The sequence below is a fragment of the Antedon mediterranea genome, chromosome 2 (genome assembly GCF_964355755.1).
Source record: "Antedon mediterranea chromosome 2, ecAntMedi1.1, whole genome shotgun sequence".
In the NCBI taxonomy this organism is placed as follows: domain Eukaryota; kingdom Metazoa; phylum Echinodermata; class Crinoidea; order Comatulida; family Antedonidae; genus Antedon; species Antedon mediterranea.
Window position 1 is genome coordinate 2,023,207 of NC_092671.1, and position 22,367 is coordinate 2,045,573.

At 32.3% G+C, this 22,367-nt stretch overlaps 1 protein-coding gene across 1 annotated transcript in view; it reads right to left on the reverse strand.

Moving 5' to 3' along the window:
• The window catches only part of LOC140040021 (ankyrin repeat and IBR domain-containing protein 1-like), a 67,319-nt gene that overhangs the window by 34,585 nt on the left and 10,367 nt on the right, over window positions 1–22,367 (reverse strand). Inside the window, exons 3-9 of the mRNA XM_072085643.1 lie at window positions 20,111–20,351; window positions 14,435–14,491; window positions 13,133–13,258; window positions 11,415–11,471; window positions 8,718–8,835; window positions 1,173–1,366; window positions 505–593 (exon numbers count right to left, since the gene is read on the reverse strand). Coding sequence (XP_071941744.1) covers window positions 505–593; window positions 1,173–1,366; window positions 8,718–8,835; window positions 11,415–11,471; window positions 13,133–13,258; window positions 14,435–14,491; window positions 20,111–20,351 — 882 coding nt within the window. The remainder of the gene's footprint in view (window positions 1–504; window positions 594–1,172; window positions 1,367–8,717; window positions 8,836–11,414; window positions 11,472–13,132; window positions 13,259–14,434; window positions 14,492–20,110; window positions 20,352–22,367) is intronic.

The window sequence follows — 22,367 nt, forward strand, 5'->3', positions numbered from 1 at the left end:
AAATTCTTTAATGGTAGATCGGGCCTAGCGACACAAAAACCATTGCAAGTTTCCACACAAGGTATCGCTATGCAGCTTTAATATAAACATATTTACAGATTTTTCAAAGAAGAACTGAAACTATAAAAATGATCCATATTAAATATTATTACTCTTTATTGATTTATTTTATAACTTGCTTGAGAAGGATATATCTGGGTTTTGAATTTCAATTGTTTATTAAGAGCATTTTTAAAAGGGGTTTAAACAAGTGGAAAATGGTGATAGCAAAAGCTTATACATTTATCTCTCTCAATACCAGACACCCTTACGCCACCATTGAGTAAAAAAACATATTTTAACAGGACACACATTTGAAAAATTAACACCTATGTGGTAATCAATAATCAATCAATAATAATCAATAACCAATCAATAATCATCAATAACGAATCAACAATGACCAATAACCAATCAATAATAACCAATAAATAATAATCAATTAATAATGATCAATAACCATACCTTATCCAGCAATCACGACAAAATGCATGCATACAAGGAATCTCAATCGTAGCTTGGTCATCTTCGATGGTATCTTCACAAATCTCACACTGCAATTAATATTACAAATTACAAACATATTATTAATATTTATGCACCAAGGTTAACCAAGTAAGAAAGGCATTATATAAAGCTTAGGAACTGAAGATTAATACTAGCATTATTTAAAAATCCTATCATTATCAGCAACATCATTATAGTTTTTCATTGATGTCATTATGGAGATATTAATGTTTTTTGTTATTAATATTAAATTGTATCATTATTAAATGTTATCAATATTATTAGTTACTGATTTTAACAAATTAAACTGCCACCACCGTCATTGTCACCATAACACAATAATCGATACCAATAACAGGTATCCATTCATCTCATCCTATCCTATCCTATCCATCCATCCATCAATCCACACCTATTCATCAATTCCACCCATCCATCTCATCCATCCAATCCCTTAACATTCATTTATATAGTTTATACAGTTTTGCTCACCATTATAATATTATAATCATCATTATCATTATCACCATCATATAATCAGATTTGTTTTATCCTATGCCTTTGTTTTTCCTGACCTGTTTTATGTTTGTATTGTCAAATACAAAAATTAAATGTTACAAGCTTACCGTCAAGGAGTTGATAGGAAGAGGGTCAGTAGCGGACATTGATGTGAGTGGATGAGGGTCAGTAGCGGACATTGATGTCAGTCGATGTTCCCTCTTTAGACTGTCCAGATTGGCAGGGGGTTGTACACCATTCATTTCACAACAGGCCTTAGCATCTTTCATCCAGGACTCTAGTAAAGCTTCTCGTGACCATTCTATTGGTTAAAAATAAAAATGTATTTGTTACGGGCTTCGCATGAGTCCGAGCGGTTTGCTTATATAGTCATATAGGAGAAACGTCCGAGCGGTTTAATATTTAAAGTTATCAGACAAAGATGAACATCAAAAATGCAGTAAAGTTAAAGTAAAAGTATATTTCTTTAATGAACAGGCGCTCTTGCTGGCCTGTGTCTGTTCACCTTCATGCCAAAACTAAAACTAAACTTAAAACATCTCATCTTAACTATTTAAAAAACCCACTCTGACTTCTGATTGGCCAACAATATTCCAAGTAGTTTGATAAGTTAGCCTTTTTCAAAAATTGAGACAAAATTACCGTTAACTTTGTCTGGGGCTTTTTTCTAGGCCACATGGTACCATATGATATGTGTAACTGTAAGAGGAGTAACTAAAGGTTACTGGATAATAACCTCTTTAGCATGAGTTATTATCACACCCCCCTACTGAATAAAAGAGTGTGTCACTCTTCTAAAAATAGTATGTCCTTAACTACAGTACTTAATAGCTAAACCAATATAATATGAGAATATAAAACTGAAATGTTCAAAGTAGTTTCAAATGTTTAGCTTGCAGTATTAAAATTAAAAATGCATTGTTTATAATTTCTACTGCTACATCATCAAAATGTAAAGTTCATTGTTCAAGTTATTGTTCATCAATGGTATGGTGTCCACTGTGTTAAATTTAACTTCAAAATCATAAAGTGTTCTGCAGTTCTGCAAAAATCACGCTGTCAAAAGTAAAATATCAATCAAATTAATTACATAAAAGTTTTTCTTCAATGCTCCTCATTTCACTGTTGCACTGCTGTCAATCATAAATGTAAGAGTTCATAAACAGGTCACAGTGTTCAAAGTTTGTATAAAAGAAGATGATGGGGTTAATGGTCACATTCATAACATTTTATGGCAACAGTTCGAGATGCACTTTATGCTTAATTCTACATCTTAAATAATATAATATCATAATAAATCAGCTGTACTACAATACAGTAAAGTGTCTAATACCAAGTGTAAGTTGGTAGTACATATAACCTTCAATATTGTGAAGTGCTCTGGCCAATTGTTAGTTGGTGATGCTAAATATAATCTTTACTGACAATACAGATATTATAATTTTTTTTTTTTTTTTTTTTTTTTTTTTTTTTTTTTAACCAATTTTACACAATTTTTATAATGGTCACAATATATATAGATTCTTTGTGAGAATCATTTCGTTTGTATCTTAATACTTAATTTTACTATATAAAGTGGGATTATTTGTGATAATCCTTATAACATACACATTTTGGTCTGATGAAGCTTGTGTACTCACTTAACTATAAATTAAAATAATGCGATGTACCGTATGTTCCCTGAATTACTAACATCGACGTGACAAACTGTCAGCATTGGTGTTTGTTATACCTTTGCGGTATTGTATATCAAAAGTAAATTGTTGTAGAGTCATTGACCATCTCATTAGTCTATTATTTGAATGGCGGGTATTGTCAAGCCATTTCAACGCCTTGTGGTCAGTTATAACTGTAAATTTGTGCCCTTGTAAGTAATATCGTAACTTGTTAATTGACCATACTATAGCTAAACATTCTTGTTCAGCAACTGAATAATTTAACTCATTGGGCAACATCCTTCTACTAAGGTAAACAATAGGATGTTCATTACAATCAGTATCTAACTGGCTTAAAACAGCTCCAATTCCTGTTTTCGATGCATCAGTTTGTAGTAAAAATGGTTTATCAAAGTTTGGTGCTCTTAAAATGGGGTGAGCAATAAGCTGAGATTTTAAATCTGTGAATGCTTTATCACACTCAGGCGTCCAATTTACTCTCTTAGGTTCGGCTTTTTTAGTCAAGTTTATCAAGGGTCTTGCTATGTCATCATAGTGTAGAATAAACTTCCTATAATACCCTGTCAATCCCAAAAATGACCTGACATTCTTCTTAGTTTGAGGGGTAGGGAATTTCTCTACCAACTCTATCTTATCTAACATAGGCTTTATTTGGCCATCCCCTATGGTATGTCTAAGGTAGTTTACAGTGCTGTTAGCAAATTTCGATTTAGATGGCTTAATAGTAAGACCAGCTTCTGAAATTTTACTTAATACAATATCTAAATGATTTAAATGATCTTGCCACGTATTAGAGAAAATCGCAATATCGTCAATATATTGTCTGCAAAATGCGGAACATCCCATCAACACAGTATCAACTAGCTTTTGAAATGTCGCACTAGAATTCATCATACCGAACGGCATGACCCTATATGCAAACTGCCCAAAAGGTGTCACAAATGCTGATTTTGCTTTAGCTTGCGGATCTAGAGGTACCTGATAAAATCCCTTAGTCAAATCTAGGGTTGAGATATATTTAGCTTTAGCTACTTCATCAAGTATCTGATCTATCCTAGGAATAGGATAAGGATCAAATTCAGTTATCTTGTTCAATGCACGGTAATCAGTGCACACGCGAATATCACCGTTAGGTTTTGGTACAACGACAATAGGAGATGCATATGCACTAGTTGACCTCTCAATGACCCCTAGACTCAACATACTGTCCACCTCTTCTTTGACTTTTGTCATCATTGAATGTGGTGTCCTGTAAGCACGTTGTCTGATTGGTGTTTCATGAGTAGTTTTTACTGTATGTGTAAGTACATTAGTTTTTCCAGGCACATCAGAAAATGCCTTAGTATGTTTCTTAAGTGTATTGGTTAGTTCCCGTTTTTGTTTTGTAGAAATGGAGTCTGCAATTTTTACATCTTTCCATGTTTGTGTTTGTTTATAGGATGGACCTATACTGTCATCAAGAAATTGTGTTTCGAGATCATAATCAACAGGCTGAACAAGTGATTCATTGCCTATTTCTTGAATTACCCCAGTTACACAGTAACATTGAGATATTTGCCGAGCGTCTTCTTGTGTGTACCATTTTTTGATTAAGTTAGCATGTATAATTCTATGAGATTTTCGTTTATCAGGCATATGTATTTCATAATCCACCTCACCAACCTTTTTAGTGATTTTATATGGACCTTGCCATTTCGAATCCAACTTTCCCGCGCCTTCTGGGAGGAAAATTAAGACCTCTTCACCGACTTTATAGTGTATATCTTTTGCAGTTCTGTCGTAATAAGATTTCATTTTCTGTTGCTTTTTCTGTTTAGTGTGATTTGCACTAGCCATCCATTTAGTTAAGTTGTGAGCTATCCCTAACAAGTGTGAAGGTATGTCTGTTTGAGTGTTCTCGCCAAGGAATCCTTGCTTAATTAAGCTTAAGGGACCCCTTATTTGTCTACCATATAGTAAGTGAAATGGTGAATATCCTGTGAATTCACACGGTACTTCTCTATAAGAGAATAACAGCAATGGAATATACCTATCCCAGTTTTCTCGTTGGACATGAGACAGCGAATTTATCATAAGTTTTAGTGTACCTATAAAACGCTCCGTAAGTCCGTTAGTCTGTTGGTGATAAGGCGTAGTAGGAATTTTCTCAATTCCCAATTTTTTGCATAGTTCTACGATAATTTGAGACATGAAGTTGGTACCTTGGTCATGAATAATTTGACTAGGTAAACCCACTCTCGAAAATACAGTGATTAAACTCTGTGCTACAGTTACCGCGGTTTGATCGGGTATTGCAATGGCTTCTGGATATCTAGTTGCATAGTCGCACAATACTAAAAGATATCTATTTCCATCCTCTGTAACACAAAATGGACCTGCAATATCTATTCCAATTCTTTTAAACGGAATATCAATGATTGGTAATGGTCGCAATAGTTGTTTTTGTTTCTTTGTTTTTGTCAAATACTGACATTGAGGACATGTTTTACAATGTTCTCTAACTTGATGGTTTATTCCAGGCCAATAAAAATGTTGGGTTATCCTATCCTGTGTCTTTTGGACACCTAGATGTCCAGTTTTGTCATGAGCTATATTTATAATGTGTTCTCTGTACTCCTGTGGTACAACTATTTGGTCATCGATTTGTTTGCGGAAACGTGTCTGTGGTTGGCATTTTCTCATTATAATTCCATTTTCTTTATAAAAACAGACATCTTGATCTTTTGTGCATGATTTATCTTTTACCTCACTTCGAATGAATTTCAATGTTTCATCTTTTTCTTGTAGTTTTATCAAGTCTTTAATGTCGCTGTGCAACAAGGATTTTGCCTCTGGTGTGTTTGGCAAATTGTAATCAAGTGATTCTTTGAAATTAAGTGCCACATTTTCTGATGTTGTTTGATGTTGTTCAAGATATTGTCTAATACAATCCTGAGCTTTTATTTCGGGCAATACACGAGTTTGTGCTCTAGTAACTACTAGTACATCTTTTGGTTTGTCCCATTTATTTTCTGGGTCTAGATCATTGCCCAATAGACCATCACTACCAAGGCCTTCTATTACACCAACGATAACTTTGGTAGTAGGTATTTTTTCTGTGGTAATATGTACCTCAGCGGTAGGAATTTCTATGTTAGTGCGGCCTATGCCTCGGACTAAGGTATACGAACCTGTGAGACTCTTTTGGGGAATAAACTGTTTATCAATCAATGTAATTGACGATCCTGTGTCTCTCAAAAATGTTATGGCTTTACCCTCAAGTATACCATTAATTAAGAAAGCTTTGTTCAAAGGCTCAGTCTTTGATGAGCCACTATGCACCGTGATGCACTTTAAGGAATCGTGCGGTCGTTGATTTTTTTGTCTTTGATTTTGATTTTGCCGACCTTGTGTGTTGCTAAATCGGGGAGGTTGTTGAGGAATAAATGGCCTGTTTAATGAATTCAGATCTTGCTGATAGCTAGCATTAAAGTTTGGTCTGAATTGATGCTGATTTTGTGGATTTGTAGCCGGCCTGTTAAATGCACTGTGATTTGGTGCAGAAGGAGGCGGGTTAAACCTTGGCCTGTTGTAAGTCGGTCTGTCAAACCTTGGTGGTTTGCTATTGTAGGGCTGCGGTCTGTAATGACTATTTGTGCCTATTTGCTTATTATTTAGCTTATGGCGTTGCCAATAATTAGGTATTATGCTGGCATACTCCTCCGCCTCTCTGGCAAAGTCAGCTGTATTTAATACTTTCTTTTGAAGTAAATGCTGGCGCATATCATTGGGAATGTTCTCTAAAACCTGTTCGCGTATTATCAATTGCGAAATACCTGCCGCATCATCAGCCGCAATGCCAGAGTATCTCACCCAACAATCAAAATTATGCCCAACCTTTGTAATGTAGGAACGTATGCTTTCATTGTCATTTCGCTTTAAGTTCCTAAATTTTTGTCTGTAATGTTCTGGGGTCAGTTGAAACACTTCCAGTATCGTACATTTTAGGGTTTCGTAATCAAAATTTTCGTCCATGATGGTATTCATGGCGTCTCGAGCCTTTCCCTCAATGCATTGGGAGATGCGTCGAACCCAAGTGGATTCCTCCCATTGTTCCCTTTTAGCATAACTTTCGAATGCCGTAAAATAAGCGTCAGCATCGATATTATTAGTTAGTTTTTGTTTATATCGATCTATTTTTGTGGAGGCATATGAACTTGTGGTGCTATGACCATCATTACTCTCTCGTTGTATTTGAGCTCTTATAGTTTCAACATTTTCGTCTCGTGCTAATGTCTTATTTGCAATCTCTCTATCATATTCAATCTTTTTCCGTTCTAATTCTAACTTTTCTTTTTCCATTTCGATTTTTTGATAGGCCAACCAATCATGCATGTGCATCAAAATCATTTGACCCCCAATTTCTACAGAAATTTTATCAAGTACCATATCCGGAATGTCGGTCTCGTTACCAGTATTTTGAGTGGTTTCAGGTATAGCTGGTACAACAGTACTATTTTGAGAAGCAGCCTGAGAAGTTTGTGCTTCATCGGTATTCATTATGGAACTTTGTTGAGATCTTAAGATCCTACTTGACTTATGTTTAGGCATTAATGTACTTATACAATATATAATGACTATGACTTAAGACTTAGTAAGATATATATAACAAAACTTAAACTATAGTGCATCACAAACTTTTACCACAAAATGAAAAATGTACCTTTGACTTGGAACTCATTGATGATATTGACAGAAAGTTTTCCTTCCCTTTGTGTTTCTGGCATGAAAACAATGTCATCCACAATGTTGGTAAAGTCTTGTTTCAGATCAAAATTCAAGTCAAGCAAATCCATAAAAAAATTTGTGAAGTGGTCCACCACAGCACAGTTCGTCTAATGTTAATAGTAACGGGTTAAAAACGTTTCCAGCACCGCTGCCACCATGTTACGGGCTTCGCATGAGTCCGAGCGGTTTGCTTATATAGTCATATAGGAGAAACGTCCGAGCGGTTTAATATTTAAAGTTATCAGACAAAGATGAACATCAAAAATGCAGTAAAGTTAAAGTAAAAGTATATTTCTTTAATGAACAGGCGCTCTTGCTGGCCTGTGTCTGTTCACCTTCATGCCAAAACTAAAACTAAACTTAAAACATCTCATCTTAACTATTTAAAAAACCCACTCTGACTTCTGATTGGCCAACAATATTCCAAGTAGTTTGATAAGTTAGCCTTTTTCAAAAATTGAGACAAAATTACCGTTAACTTTGTCTGGGGCTTTTTTCTAGGCCACATGGTACCATATGATATGTGTAACTGTAAGAGGAGTAACTAAAGGTTACTGGATAATAACCTCTTTAGCATGAGTTATTATCACAGTATTCATATTCAAAAAAACCTGACAATACCTTTTTACCAATATTTTATTGAATGTAAAAATACTAAAAGCAATATACAACATTTCTAGATGACCAAACAATTTTTAGGCATCATGGCAAAAATTTTGACCAATCACAAACGATGGACAACTGTCGCTTGTCATTGGTTAACTAAAGGCCAACTCAGACAGCATCGTACGACAAGGCCCAACAAAACGTCTTGACTTGTTGGTGCTGTCTGAGTTGAATTCCAATGAGATGAGTTGTCTTGAGATAGCGTTGGGCATGGTTTTTTTGGTCGTCGGGAGAACATTGTTTTGTTGTTCTCCTGTCAAGACAATTTGTTGGGCCTCGTACGACGCTGTCTGAGTTGACCTTAACTTTCATTGCGGCTAAATTGTTGCATTGCATTGTAAAATACTCTTATATCTTTGAAATCATTTCAAAGGTGGACATACATATTCTTAAGTCATCTTATTGTAAGAACAGTGGTTATAGCATACCATTATTTCTAAGACAAGCCATCAATAAAATGTCCACCTACTCATAACATGTAGGCCAATGTTGGTTTATCCAGGTAATCTAAGCATGCAATAGAAGTACTATTTTATAACATACCATTGTTTCTAAGAAGAGCCTCAGCAGTAAATAAAGGTACTCGTAACATGTCTGACGTTTCTACAACTAAAATGTCCTTTTCTGTCTGCAGTTCTTGAGGACGCATACCAATAAATACCTTTGAAAAAACATTATAAAATTCATGAATATTAATCAAACATTTATTAAATCAAAACAAAATCTCTCCAAGAGAAAAAGACTATTTTAAAATTAAAATTGATAATCGAAATCGATTACAATAATTTTTATTCTTTTTTTAGGATTGATAAAAATCATAAATAGATGGATAATGACCCAAGGTTAGCAAGCATAATTAAATATATATATATATAAATGGCAATCTAACAGCATAAAGACCCATGGGATGAAAATGAATTAGTTATCTACCACAATTTTGTAACATACTGTATGTAGTATGACATGATAAAAACCAAAACACTATAGTGTTTTGTTGTTTTGTTTTTACTTAGAAAAATGTTAGCAATGCTTTTTATATACTAAATGTTTTTATATGTGTATATCCAAGATCAAAATCCACAATTTTGAAGTTATCCTAAATTTAACACTATTTTAACTTTGGTCTATATCGTTTTTGAAATTTTATGTATTTTCAGTTCTATTGTCTTAATTTTATTATTCCAAGAAAAATGAATTTCCATTTTAAGTGGAACAATAAAATGTCTTGAACCTTGGATCTTAAATTTAGTTTGCAAATATCTATACAAACAGACCATGCTTATTAACTTTTGGGAAAATCAATAAATTGGAAATGTCACAAATGTATTATTAAAATCTATTATCTTTAATATGTGCCAAAATATTTAATAGGAAATGCTCTCGCGCGATCTGCATTTCACTCAGCGATTGATTTATTTACTGAATCTAAACTATTTAAACAAGATTATGAGTTGGACATGGATTTTGCCTAAACTACAGTAAATCAACATTATAGAATATACCCACATGAATTAATGGAGTATAATATCAATTTAAATATCTGAAATTAAATAAAAACATAAATCCAAAAGAATAGTATATTGTAATACTATAGTATATGAAAGTATACAATAATACGTGCCTATGTAGTTAAACTGTGATATACACACAAACATGTCAGGATCCATTTCAACATTTAATTCTGTATTATCACCAGGAATATCATAAAAAAAATGATGACATGAAAAATTTTTTTTCATTTTTAAAAAGACAATTTTATAGATTTTTTCTTTCAATTACCATTTTTCAGGATTTTTTTAAAACTTAATTTTTGGTTAAAGTGAATAACTAGTTAAGTCTATTATGTGTTAAAATGGGATATTTAACAAAAAAATGTTAAACATTTATTTTTTCATGTTCTACTGTTATTATCCTTCTTATTTCACTATTTTCTATATTGTTCTCCCGCCATTATAATATTCTGAACAACAAAAAACAATTATATAAACACTATAATCTTTGTGAATTCTAGGTTTTTCCTATTTCTTTTCCAATATTATCCTTCTTTTTTCATTATTTTCTTTTATTTTCTATTCGTCTGATATTAATAGCGTACGCTGACTTTCTAAATTCAAACATTTTTTTTTAATAATCAAAATTCATCATAACATCTTTTTTTAAATAATCAAATTCATCCTAGTACGTTATTGAATTTTGATTATGAAATCTAAATACTATATATCTTGTGCATAGTATACTAAATACATTACACAGCTGGCTAAGCCAGCTCATCAGCCATTAATAATCCTAGGTTCTCTTGTTAATAAATTAACGCCTATCTAAATAAGTGATGAAAAACCTGTAGATGTTAAACAACGGCAATCATGCGTTCCTTCAAGGTTACGAGGAATTTGAAAATGATTTGCACATTACGGAGCAGGGTGCGCTAATTGTGACAGTCGATTATAAGCTTTGGAAATTGTATGTTGATAGTATATAATCTTCTCTTAAAGATGTATTGTCCCCCAAAAACATGAAGAAAAAAAATTAATTAAATAAGACTTTGAATAGGTTATTTTGTAGTTTCAATAAAGTTAATCACTTTCGTGAAAAAAAAAAATAATGTTTTCACATATAAAATAACATTATTAATGGTTAAATTCAAACAAAAACCCATTGGCTGGCAGCCATAATTTGAATATTTTTTGCTTATGTGACATTAAAATGGCATATTCAACAAAAACAAATTTAAAACTTACTTTTCAGGGGGACAATTATACATCTTTAATGATTATTGATGTAATTATCAATTTTTATGTATAATGCTAATGTTTTTACTATCTTTAATTTTACCCCCCTCTGTATTTTACCCCCTTCTGTATTTTACCCCCCTCTGTATTTTTATATACATGTTTTTAACATTTCTTTTGTGTGTATTTTCACAGATATTTTAATGTTGTACAAAACAATTTCTGATATTGGACAAATAAATGCAAATAAATGTAAACAAATAAATGTAAGCAGCTCATTCATTCATGTCAAAATGATTGTATATACTTTAAAGTATTACCATAACAAAGCTTGTTAAACAAATCATAAAATCATTTTGAAATGGTTCTATATACATGGAGGTTATAGACCTTTGCTTACAATTACATAGTACACACTTTGGTAGTGGGGTTGCCACAAGAAAAGTTACCCACTATGAAATTCATTATTCCAGAGAAATTGTAAATTAAATGTAGAAAAAATAAAGCTTACTTCTTCATACGTGACATTGCTCAACTCTTCGGTAAAGTCATCATCCATAAAATCCGGCTGGAAGAGAAAAACATTTACATTATAATAACAGCAACCAAGAACAAAAACATATTCCAGTCTTACAATAATAAATTAACTAATAAAAAAAAACCACAAATAATGTAATGTAAATAACTACACACAATATTATAAATAATCCGTTATCCGTTTATTTTATATTGACACTGTTGATTCGTCTATTTGTTTTTTAAATATTTTTATATAGTTTATTTTATATCATTGTTGTTACTTTGGGAGTACGGAACCTGAACTCTTGTTATAGTGATTAGGTTCACTTTTAGGTTCCTGCCTACTCCCTTAGTTTCTGTGTTTTGTTTGTTTGTAACTGGTTTTTGGCAATAAATAATAATAATAATAATAAAAACTGTGCCCTCTAAGCTGCTAAAAAATATACAAACTCACAAACAAACATACAGTGGAGAAAACATAACCGCATAGACAGTGGTATGATATAACTAAACATTGTACCCAGGAGTCAAATGGGTACTCGATACAAATGTATATTTAATTTTAATATATCAATGTCTATACTAGTGGTTTGACTTGGGAAAGTTGATCAAATTATTTAATCATTTATTTATTTTCAGTCACATTCAACAGCAGGAAACCCGCCACCAATAAAATGGATAAATGGATTGAGAACAGTCTTAAGAATTGATGCTTAAATGACTTTAACATATACAAAACATCATATAGAAACAAGCCATGCAATAGTCATCTCTGTTCTGACTTTCCTTTTCCAATCATTGGGGTGATAATCGTAAACAGCAAAAGGCAAGTGATACTATGTCAATATGACATATTAGTGTTGATACAGCGAGAAACTTAAACCTTTCTGTGAACCGACTTATTCTAATACTAACATCACATGAAGTAGGAGCTGACAGTATAGGATTATTGTTGTAGACAATTATGTTAATCATGGTCATACAAGATTCATAATATATTGTTACTTGAATTTCAACAGAATGAAAACAAAACTCTAGAACTGCATAGCAATAATTAAAGTATAATATAAAACAACAGAAATGAGAAAATTGGAATAAAGTCAACTCTCTGAGGCTGGCTGGGATTTTCTGCAAATTCTGAATGTGTTTTCAATGTTAAAAAAGAATTTGGGCCCATTTGGAACTCAAGAAAAGGCTGGTATATTGACTGTGGTTAAAAAAGTCTCCCCAACTGATACTTGAACTTGGACTCTTCTTGAACCTTGCTATATACGGTAACTCATCCATTAGACCACTTGGGCGTTCATGGTATGTCAAGCACATGGATATTGCGGCACCAAGGCTGTAGCGAGAAGTTGAAAACAGACAAGGCAAATATGCTTTAAATATAATTATTAATATAAAATATGACGATCTTCGCTGGGAAATTGGTAAAAATTTAATTTTCTGCCTGCGACATCCATCGTGTAAAACATATGCACATTATAATGTTGAGTTATCTATTATTTAAATATTTCTGTGTTTACATGTTATAAGAGATTGAAACAAAGGTAGTAAAATGTTTACTGAGACAATGATTCTTTGTTTGACAGCTTATAACTGATATTATATAACACCTAAATAAATTATTTGTATTAGAGTCCCATAAATCTATCGTGTGATAAAATGCCTCTGACAGGTCTCGAACCTGCGACCTCTCACTGTACTTACACAAAAGACCATCTTTGACTCAAGGTACGATGCTATCTCATAGCGGCAACTTTTCTCGGCACAGTCACATGGCGTTTCTTTTTCTTGATTTTCTTCAAACAATGGAGCACCGTGTGTGAGAAGAAGCTACAATACAAGGAAAAAAATAAAAAGGAAATAGACTTTATAATAAAAAATGGAAAGGAAATGATCTGTGTTAAATTAAAACAAGTGAATATGAAATACTTTTGTAGCAATTTTAACATCATTTTTTTTATCTATAATGAATTATTATTCTATTGCCCCCTGGTTATTTTATGGTAAAATGTCCCCTTAATAGAAGCTTTTTTTAGGGGTAATTAGTGGCAGTTTAAAAGCATTTTTAAATAAAGAAATTCTAGGTTGCTGAAAAGTGTACAGTAGGTTGAATTTTGTTATTTTTGAATTCAATTATTTGACATTGATTTAAATGCACATTAAGTGCATTACATCTCGTTATTACAGAGTATAATTATGCAAACTTGGGTCTATGGTTTATGTCAACAGTTCAGTCAATATTTGGATTCAATATGCAAAGCCTCAATGATTAACAGTATAAATAAAATGCCAGAAAACAAAGAATTAAAGTATGAGTCAAAAAGGAGAGTTTTTCAAGCTGTCTTAAGCTCTGTCTACACTCTCAAACTAATTTGAATGTCCATATATGGGCACATCACATATTTTTTTTGCATAAAGTTTGATAGTGTAGACAGAGCTTTAAAAGCAACAATTGAATTTTCCCTGATAGAGAAAGAAGGTAAACAGAGACACAAGAAAAATAACAAAAACCTCAATGCTTTGTTGACCAATTTATGGAATGAGATTCTGAACTAGATTGCAGAAATCTCTTAGGAATTTACAGATGAATACACTATGATAGAAGCTGATACAGACAGTGATCCAGTATGAAGGGGTCGGGAAGGTGTAGGGTTTATATTAAATTCCTCTGAAAGGTTTGAGAGGGTGAACACATTGTGGCCTGGACAAGCCCATTATATTCAGTGATTTTTCAGTGCAGTTGTAGTGGAATTTAAAACTGTCATTAAATATTGGTTCCCACTTAAGACGCAATGCAAGAACGTACATCACAAGTAATTTTAAGATCAATCACCCAAACTTTTGGTCAACTTGCATACGGTGAATTTACATCATTGTGTTGCGTCCCAGTGGAAACAAAACTTTACTACCAGGTAAAATTTCTAGATTAACTATTGACAAAACTGCCCCTAAGCATTGGTTTACTCCAATTTTTTTTACTTTAAAATAAAGAATATGTTTTCTTACCTCAACTAATGATAAATATCCCGCACTTGCAGCATAATGAAGAGCAGTGTTCTTTTTCTATAATAATATACAATAATAATATAATATAATAATATACCCAAATAATATTGATTACCATTTTTAGGTTATATGCATGATATGCATATAACCTCTTGATTCTGTCAAAATCTTTATTTATTTATTTATTTATTTATTTATTTATTTATTTATTTATTCTTTCCTTAGCACTATTTTGTCCGTGCATTATCTTGGCATCAGTTTCATCTAGCTAAGTCAAGTTTTCAGAGTATATTCCTTATGGCCAGGAATCGATGTGGTTATATTTTCACGATGCGTAATAAAAAATTACGCGGTCTACGCGCGATTTTACGAAATCACGTTTGTAATCATATCTTCACAAGCATGAATCACAATTAAACAAAATTTGGTACTCATAAATTTCAGGTCATATTTCATCATATGGCAATAAAATTACGTGCGTAGCGCATATAACGCTTGCGTACGCGCGCTTAAAATGTTCAAAATTGTCAAAATTTATTTTCGATGAAATTAGAGTACGTTTCAGGCAATTTTAAGCGTTTAAAAAATTGCCATGAGTGCGCAGATTTTTGCACGCGCACTGCGCGTTAAACGTTAATGCCCACTCTTTTTGCCGGATTTCTGTTTTACAATCTTTCTTTAATAATATCATCATATTTGGTTCAGGTTTCAACTCGAAATTGCGTTCTACGGGCACATCAAAAGTGACTGGCTACGCACGTATAAGTTAACAAAATGGTGAAAATATGCTAAATTTTAAAATTAATATATATCGTCAGAATACAGGGGAACACCTATTTTTTATTTCATTTTCTTGAAGTGTATGTATCATATGTATCATTTATTATCAAATAAAGAGAACAAAAGTTGATTAAGTCATCATTAATTGCATATTAAATTTTTAAAAAATAATTTCGACAATCAAACAAATTATGACATTTTCTTAGGCCAAAATAACAAACTTAACATTAACTTTCTTCCTTCAAATATTCATATATTAAAGTTAAAAGTATGTAGTTTGACAGTGTATCATTTGTATACATTTTAAAGATGTCATCATAGTAAAAAATTATAATTCATTTCGGTATGTAATAATCTATTTGCATCAAAGTGGTTACTGCATAGTAAATACACGGAGGAATTTTTCTACAACGTATATAGTCCATGGGATTTAGCTAAAAAATGACCCTTTTCTCACACAAATTGCAAGAAAAGGTTTTTTTGATGAAATGTGTTCTTTAGACCCTACTGAACACATTTATCAACGTTAGGACATTTTTCGACAACAGGAAGTAGCCTAATTTGCATAATTAAAAATGGCCGCCATTTTTAATAACGTACTCTGTATCTTGGAAACCGCTAGTCACAGATACTTAATTATGGTGTCAAAATCGTTAGAATATATGATTTTATATTCACTTTATTGAAAAAGTTTGTCCAAAAATGGATGGAAGTGCTATTTCTAACATTATTGACCTTTGACCTTGAATTCTCATATCTCAGCAACCACTAATCGGAGATATATAAATTATGGCTTAAATTGTTCAGAAACTACACATTTATATCCAGTCTAATGGCATGTTTTTGCAAAAAATGGCCGATTCTAACATTATTGACCTTTGACCTTGATTTATCATATCTTAGCAACCACTAATCTGAGAGACACACAATATGACTCAAACTGTTCAGAAACTACATATTTATATTTAGTCTAATGGCATGTTTTTGCAAAAAATGGCCGATTCTAACATTATTGACCTTTGAACTTTGCACTACATAAAATCGCAAAACTTTGAAAATATTGTACATATGAAATTATTTTTAGTGTCAAATTGTTCAGAACATACATGTTCCTATAGAGTCCAATAAAACATTATGTCCAATAATGGCCTATTGTATGGTTATTAACATTTTAACTATATTTGAAAAAGATTTAAACCCGGAATCTTCTTCATGTGGACATCCATGGAACATACACAATACATTCACGTAAAAAAAGTACAAAAACAAATTATAAAAGGTTAAAAACTATACACCACTAGTAGTCATACTGTATATGGTTAGTGAAATAAATAAATAAATTCCATAAGAAACTGGTTTTTACTGTATACGGCGAAAATATTGCAAGTGGTGGTCAGCTTAATTATGAGTCTCGATAGCCAATTAATTAAACTAAACTAAATATGTTGCATTAATACCGATCTTTTAAAATTCCAGTTGTCAACAATGCGTCTAGTAGTAGAAAAGGCCTTCTTAATAAGACTATGTTTCAACCTAAAAGAATGCACTCAAATTAAATAATCTTTAGAAATTTGTTTGTTGAATATGCCATTTAATGCCAATTTAATTTGATCAAAAAATAAATTGCTAACTTGAAAAAAACTTTAATAAACCTGCAAAATGGCATGGCCTAAAGTATGTACAATATATCATTAACAAACTCTGGCTCTGTTAATAGTGTCAACACCAACTTTATCCTGAGTAAGATGTAAGACCTATTTAAAATTTATTAATAATCCAAACCTATAATGTCTAATATTTTTTTTTTAAAGTGAATATTTTCAGTAACTAAATTAAATCAACTGGTTACATGCACTTTAAATTACCACCATATTATTCTAAACAAGTAGTGTCAAATCACATGTTCTAATGAATGCCTACATGAAGAAGATTCCGGGTTTAAAAATCCTTTTCAAATATAGTTCAAATGTTAATAACCATACGATAGGCCATTATTGGACATAATGTGTCATTGGACTCTATAGAAACATGTATGTTCTGAACAATTTGACACTAAAAATAATTGCATATGTACAAAATTTTCAAAGTTTATGCTATTTTATGTAGTGCAAAGTTCAAAGGTCAATAATGTTAGAATCGGCCATTTTTTGCAAAAACATGCCATTAGACTAAATATAAATATGTAGTTTCTGAACAGTTTGAGCCATATTGTGTGTCTCTCAGATTAGTGGTTGCTAAGATATGATAAATCAAGGTCAAAGGTCAATAATGTTAGAATCGGCCATTTTTTGCAAAAACATGCCATTAGACTGGATATAAATGTGTAGTTTCTGAACAATTTAAGCCATAATTTATATATCTCCGATTAGTGGTTGCTGAGATATGAGAATTCAAGGTCAAAGGTCAATAATGTTAGAAATAGCACTTCCATCCATTTTTGGACAAACTTTTTCAATAAAGTGAATATAAAATCATATATTCTAACGATTTTGACACCATAATTAAGTATCTGTGACTAGCGGTTTCCAAGATACAGAGTACGTTATTAAAAATGGCGGCCATTTTTAAATATGCAAATTAGGCTACTTCCTGTTGTCGAAAAATGTCCTAACGTTGATAAATGTGTTCAGTAGGGTCTAAAGAACAAATTTCATCAAAAAAACCTTTTCTTGCAATTTGTGTGAGTTAAAAGTCTAAATCCCATGGACTAATAGTCAGTTGTGTATGGCTCGATGGTCTGTGCTCGTGTCTATGGCATTCAAGGTACCGAGATCGAGTCTCACCTTGGGAAACGAAATAAGATTTTTTTTTTATTATCCGTATTGTTTGTTCAAATTTATTTCTTAGTGTATAGATTATACACATGATTTATAATGAAATCTAGATAAAAATTAACTTATGTCTTTATTATTATGTAACAACAAATGTGGTTTATGACATTATACGCATATGGATCTTTGATCGGATTGTGATACCGGCTATAGTGTTCGCGTTAGCAAGGTCCTATCATATATTATAAATAATTAAAGATTCTGAGAAAATCAATCAATCAATAATATATCTTTTAAAAATCAATTATCTTTATTTAAATCAATGCATATAACCTGTAATTCGTCATAGTGACGAATTAAATCTAGTTTCAAGTTATAATCAGTGGAAAAATAAATGTAAGCATTTATTTCCCTTCTTCACTACCAGTGTATAATGTTGCTATAATGACTTCAATATAGATTACATCTTAATAAGAAAACAAATATTATATCTCAAATTACACGCAAAATATAAAAACAGAGGTGTCAGGTAACATCATAATGTAATATCACAGTTATTTTTTTGATATTCCAATTTATAAATCGCATTCAAGATTTTTGATAGAAACAGGCCATTTTGTAGGTGTACATTATGGGCTAGCTAGTCCAACAGGAAATAGGCTACAATAGAATGTACTAGGTTGTGATTATTACATTGTTATGTGAATATTATTATGCAAAAAATTTAAATGATTTGTAAGTCTCAAAGAGGTAAAAAACCACAAAGGTCAAGTGTCTATAAGGTCATTACATTATAAAAAAGGTCTAAAAGGATTAAAGTACACAACATTTATAACAGCAGAGAAAATGTAGTATTATAATATAACCCATTTTAACAGACTTTAATACTCAGCACTGCATATATTTTTAAATTTTTAATGAATATTTATGTCATAAAGAAATGTAATGATTTGGAATTAATTGTGTATTAAGGGCGCTGTGTAGTCATTCTGTAATTGAAATACAGGTGACACTGTGTGATATAGGTCGTGCGTAAGCGGAGCGGGGTTTTTGTTTGTTGTGTTTCAGGCTCTCGCTATGTTATAGTTCTGATATAAGGCTGTGCAGGTTCTTTTGTTTGTTGTGTTTCAGGCTCTCGCTATGTTATAGTTCTGATATAAGGCTGTGCGGGTTCTTTTGTTTGTTGTGTTTCAGGCTCTCGCTATGTTATAGTTCTGATATAAGGCTGTGCGGGTTCTTTTGTTTGTTGTGTTTCAGGCTCTCGCTATGTTATAGTTCTGATATAAGGCTGTGCGGGTTCTTTTGTTTGTTGTGTTTCAAAGTGTATTCTCCTTTTTTTGTTTAGAACCACGACAGAAACATAATAGGCATACATTGTTAGAATTAATGTGTAGAAGCATTAATACTTTTGGACATTCAATGTTTAAAAGTCTGGATGATTTTTATGTGACAAACTGAGTTAAAATATTTTGAGAAAACACACTTTGTGATACCAAAAGTCTCTCCTTGGAATACTATATTATACTACTGTACTCCAGACATAAAAAAGTAATCGTTTTAAAACGCAAAATACAATATTTCCCATTTAAAATACAATTGATTGTACGTCTTTGAAATGTAATCAATAAAATCTATTTATAGAATAGAATTGGCAATTGACGACTTAAAAGTAGCTTAAGTACATGACCTCTGAGGTCAAGACTTCTTCACGTTGAAGTATGGTGAGGTCAGAATTTAAATATCAAAAATTTTACTACATTGTACATCTCCACATCTTCAATATCATTCCATTATCACTGAATAGCCTGTATTTTATCTTTAAAAAAAAAATCTAATAGCTAGTAATTTGCCAATAGAAAAAAACTACCTTAATAGCTGTGTTCCCGTTTAGATATAACGCAACGACATAAGAACAACACAAGTGAGTTGACCAATCACCCAACAGTTTGGATGATCCATACTATATGATTGGTCAAATTAATTGTGTCGCACTTATGGAAACCAAACTTTTTAGAGTCGAGTAAACAGTTGTGAGTTTACCCGTGGCACTAGTTCAGATGTGAACCCAGGACTTTGGGATTGTAAGGCAAGCACCACAGCACCACCATCCCAAACATTAACTTACCTCATCAATGGCAAATACATCCGCACATTCCCGCTCACCGTTAGCCAACAGTCCGCCCTTCCATTGTAGAATCATTCGTAAACATTCTTTACGCTGTTGTTCAACAGTCGTGTGTCCAAATCCGGCCGAAGCGCTACTATAAATAGATATGACATCGTCTCCAGAACATACACAGTGTAGAGAAGTTTCATCGTGGAAATTCTTCTTATTAGGGTTGCCATGATGATCATTTAAAAATATACTGCAGAAAAAAAAATATGTATGTATTTTTATTCCATATGCATCCAACACCGAGCAGGATGGACAACTATTTTATTACTTACTGTATGGTGCTTATAGTTTCATTTGAGGCTTAAGGAAAGAGTCATGAGTTACAACCCTGGCACTAGGTCAGGAATGAACCCTGAACCTTGAGATTGGAAGGCTAGCATGTTACCACCAAGCTACAGCTCCACTATTTCACATATTGCGCATCAATATCGTTGTGTTTTTATAATAAAGTATTATTATAGTTTAATGTCTTGTTATGACAAGTGTTAGGGTCACATAGTGGTAATAAAGTTTAATGAGATGACAAGTAACATTCAACAATGTTGCTGGTATTCTATGCTTCTACAAATGCGTCCAAATGGCAAATAAATCTGTTTTATTCGGCGCCAATATGACACTCACGACTTGGCTCAAATTTGGTGAATAATTCAAATATTTTCTCTTTTTCCATTTCTAGTATTACAATGTCTAATTTATTGCGTTACCTAAATTTTCTTGAATAATGTGCAATAGTTGAAAGATTTTAATGTTCTTCTATTCACAAACACTCGCCCACTTTGCAAGTGCTGCGCATAATTAAGCTATTCTGTGTAATAATTTCTTCGTGATACGAGTAACTTGACAACTCAACCCCATTATTTAAAGCAATTTGAATACAAATTTCAACATCCATGATGTCATTAAAACTGAATTACAGTATGTGAAAACTAGAATACGTCAGAACATTTGTTTTGAATTATAACAATTATTACTGGACTCAATAATAATTGATGAAAATGCTGGATGTATTGTAGTGAAAATAATGGAAAGAAACAGCTGATTTGAGTTTTATTTTGGTGTGGTTGTCATGATTGGAATTCCATGGTCGTGTGTTCAAATCATGTCATCATATTGATGATAAATTAAAACAACTCCACTCCTAAACAGTGGCGTAATGCAGAGGCCCGAGGCCCCTGGTTTAGGAACCCTAAGTGGCCCTCCAACACTGGAGGCCTCGGGCGTTTTTAGCTCTTTTCGACATATTTGAATCGCGTCTATCTTCTCCTCTAGGCATTCATAAGCTCCATGGCCCCTGGATTTAGCCAGCGAGCGCTCATAGCCGTTACCCCACTGCTCCCAAAGACCTATGTACAGTAAATCCTGTCAAAAACATGCTCTACTGTATAATAAGTTGCCAACTTTCATCACAAATTGCACATGGAAAACCTATTTTAACACATAAACACTTTAAACTCTGTTAATTCAAATTATTCCAACACAAACACAGTACAATAGCTGATTATCAACTCGTATGACTATTCTAATAGTATTATGATATTATTAGTCATAAAAATATGTATTGTTGAACAATCTCACAATATGATTATTGTACAGCTAATAAGACCTTGGGTTTGGGGGCATAACAATACTAGACATCACATAGGCGTTGTAATATTTAAATAGGAATATACCATAATGTACAAAAAGGATGTAGCATACATTTAGTTTAATTGTGGGTGATAAAAACTAAGGTTTGGTGACACTGACAAAAAGTGGTGCATTCATAATTGTTACATTAAGAGAGGAGACGGGATTGCAAAATAAAATGAAGTACTGAAATTAATTTCAATGTTTATTTCCAGTAGGGTAAAACACTTGTTTTTTTAGCACTAGGAGGTTATTGTAAATATACTAAAGAGTAGATCTCTCGGTTTAAATAATGGTAGGCTGGGTAAGCAGCACATAGTATTTATTTATTTATTTATTTATTAACAATATTTAACCAGGGTGGCCCAATCAGTCAAAAAGACTGGTCTCCCTTGGGGCCTTGGGTACACAGAGAATATCTTAAAAGTCTCACAGAGCAACCTGTACCCTCAATTAAGAATTAGTATTTTTCACTGCAGAATCTATAGTAATTTTAGACACATTTATTGTATCTACTTGTATTTTATATAATTTAATTTTTTTAATTAGCAAAGATACTGCCTCAGTGCAAATTTTGCAG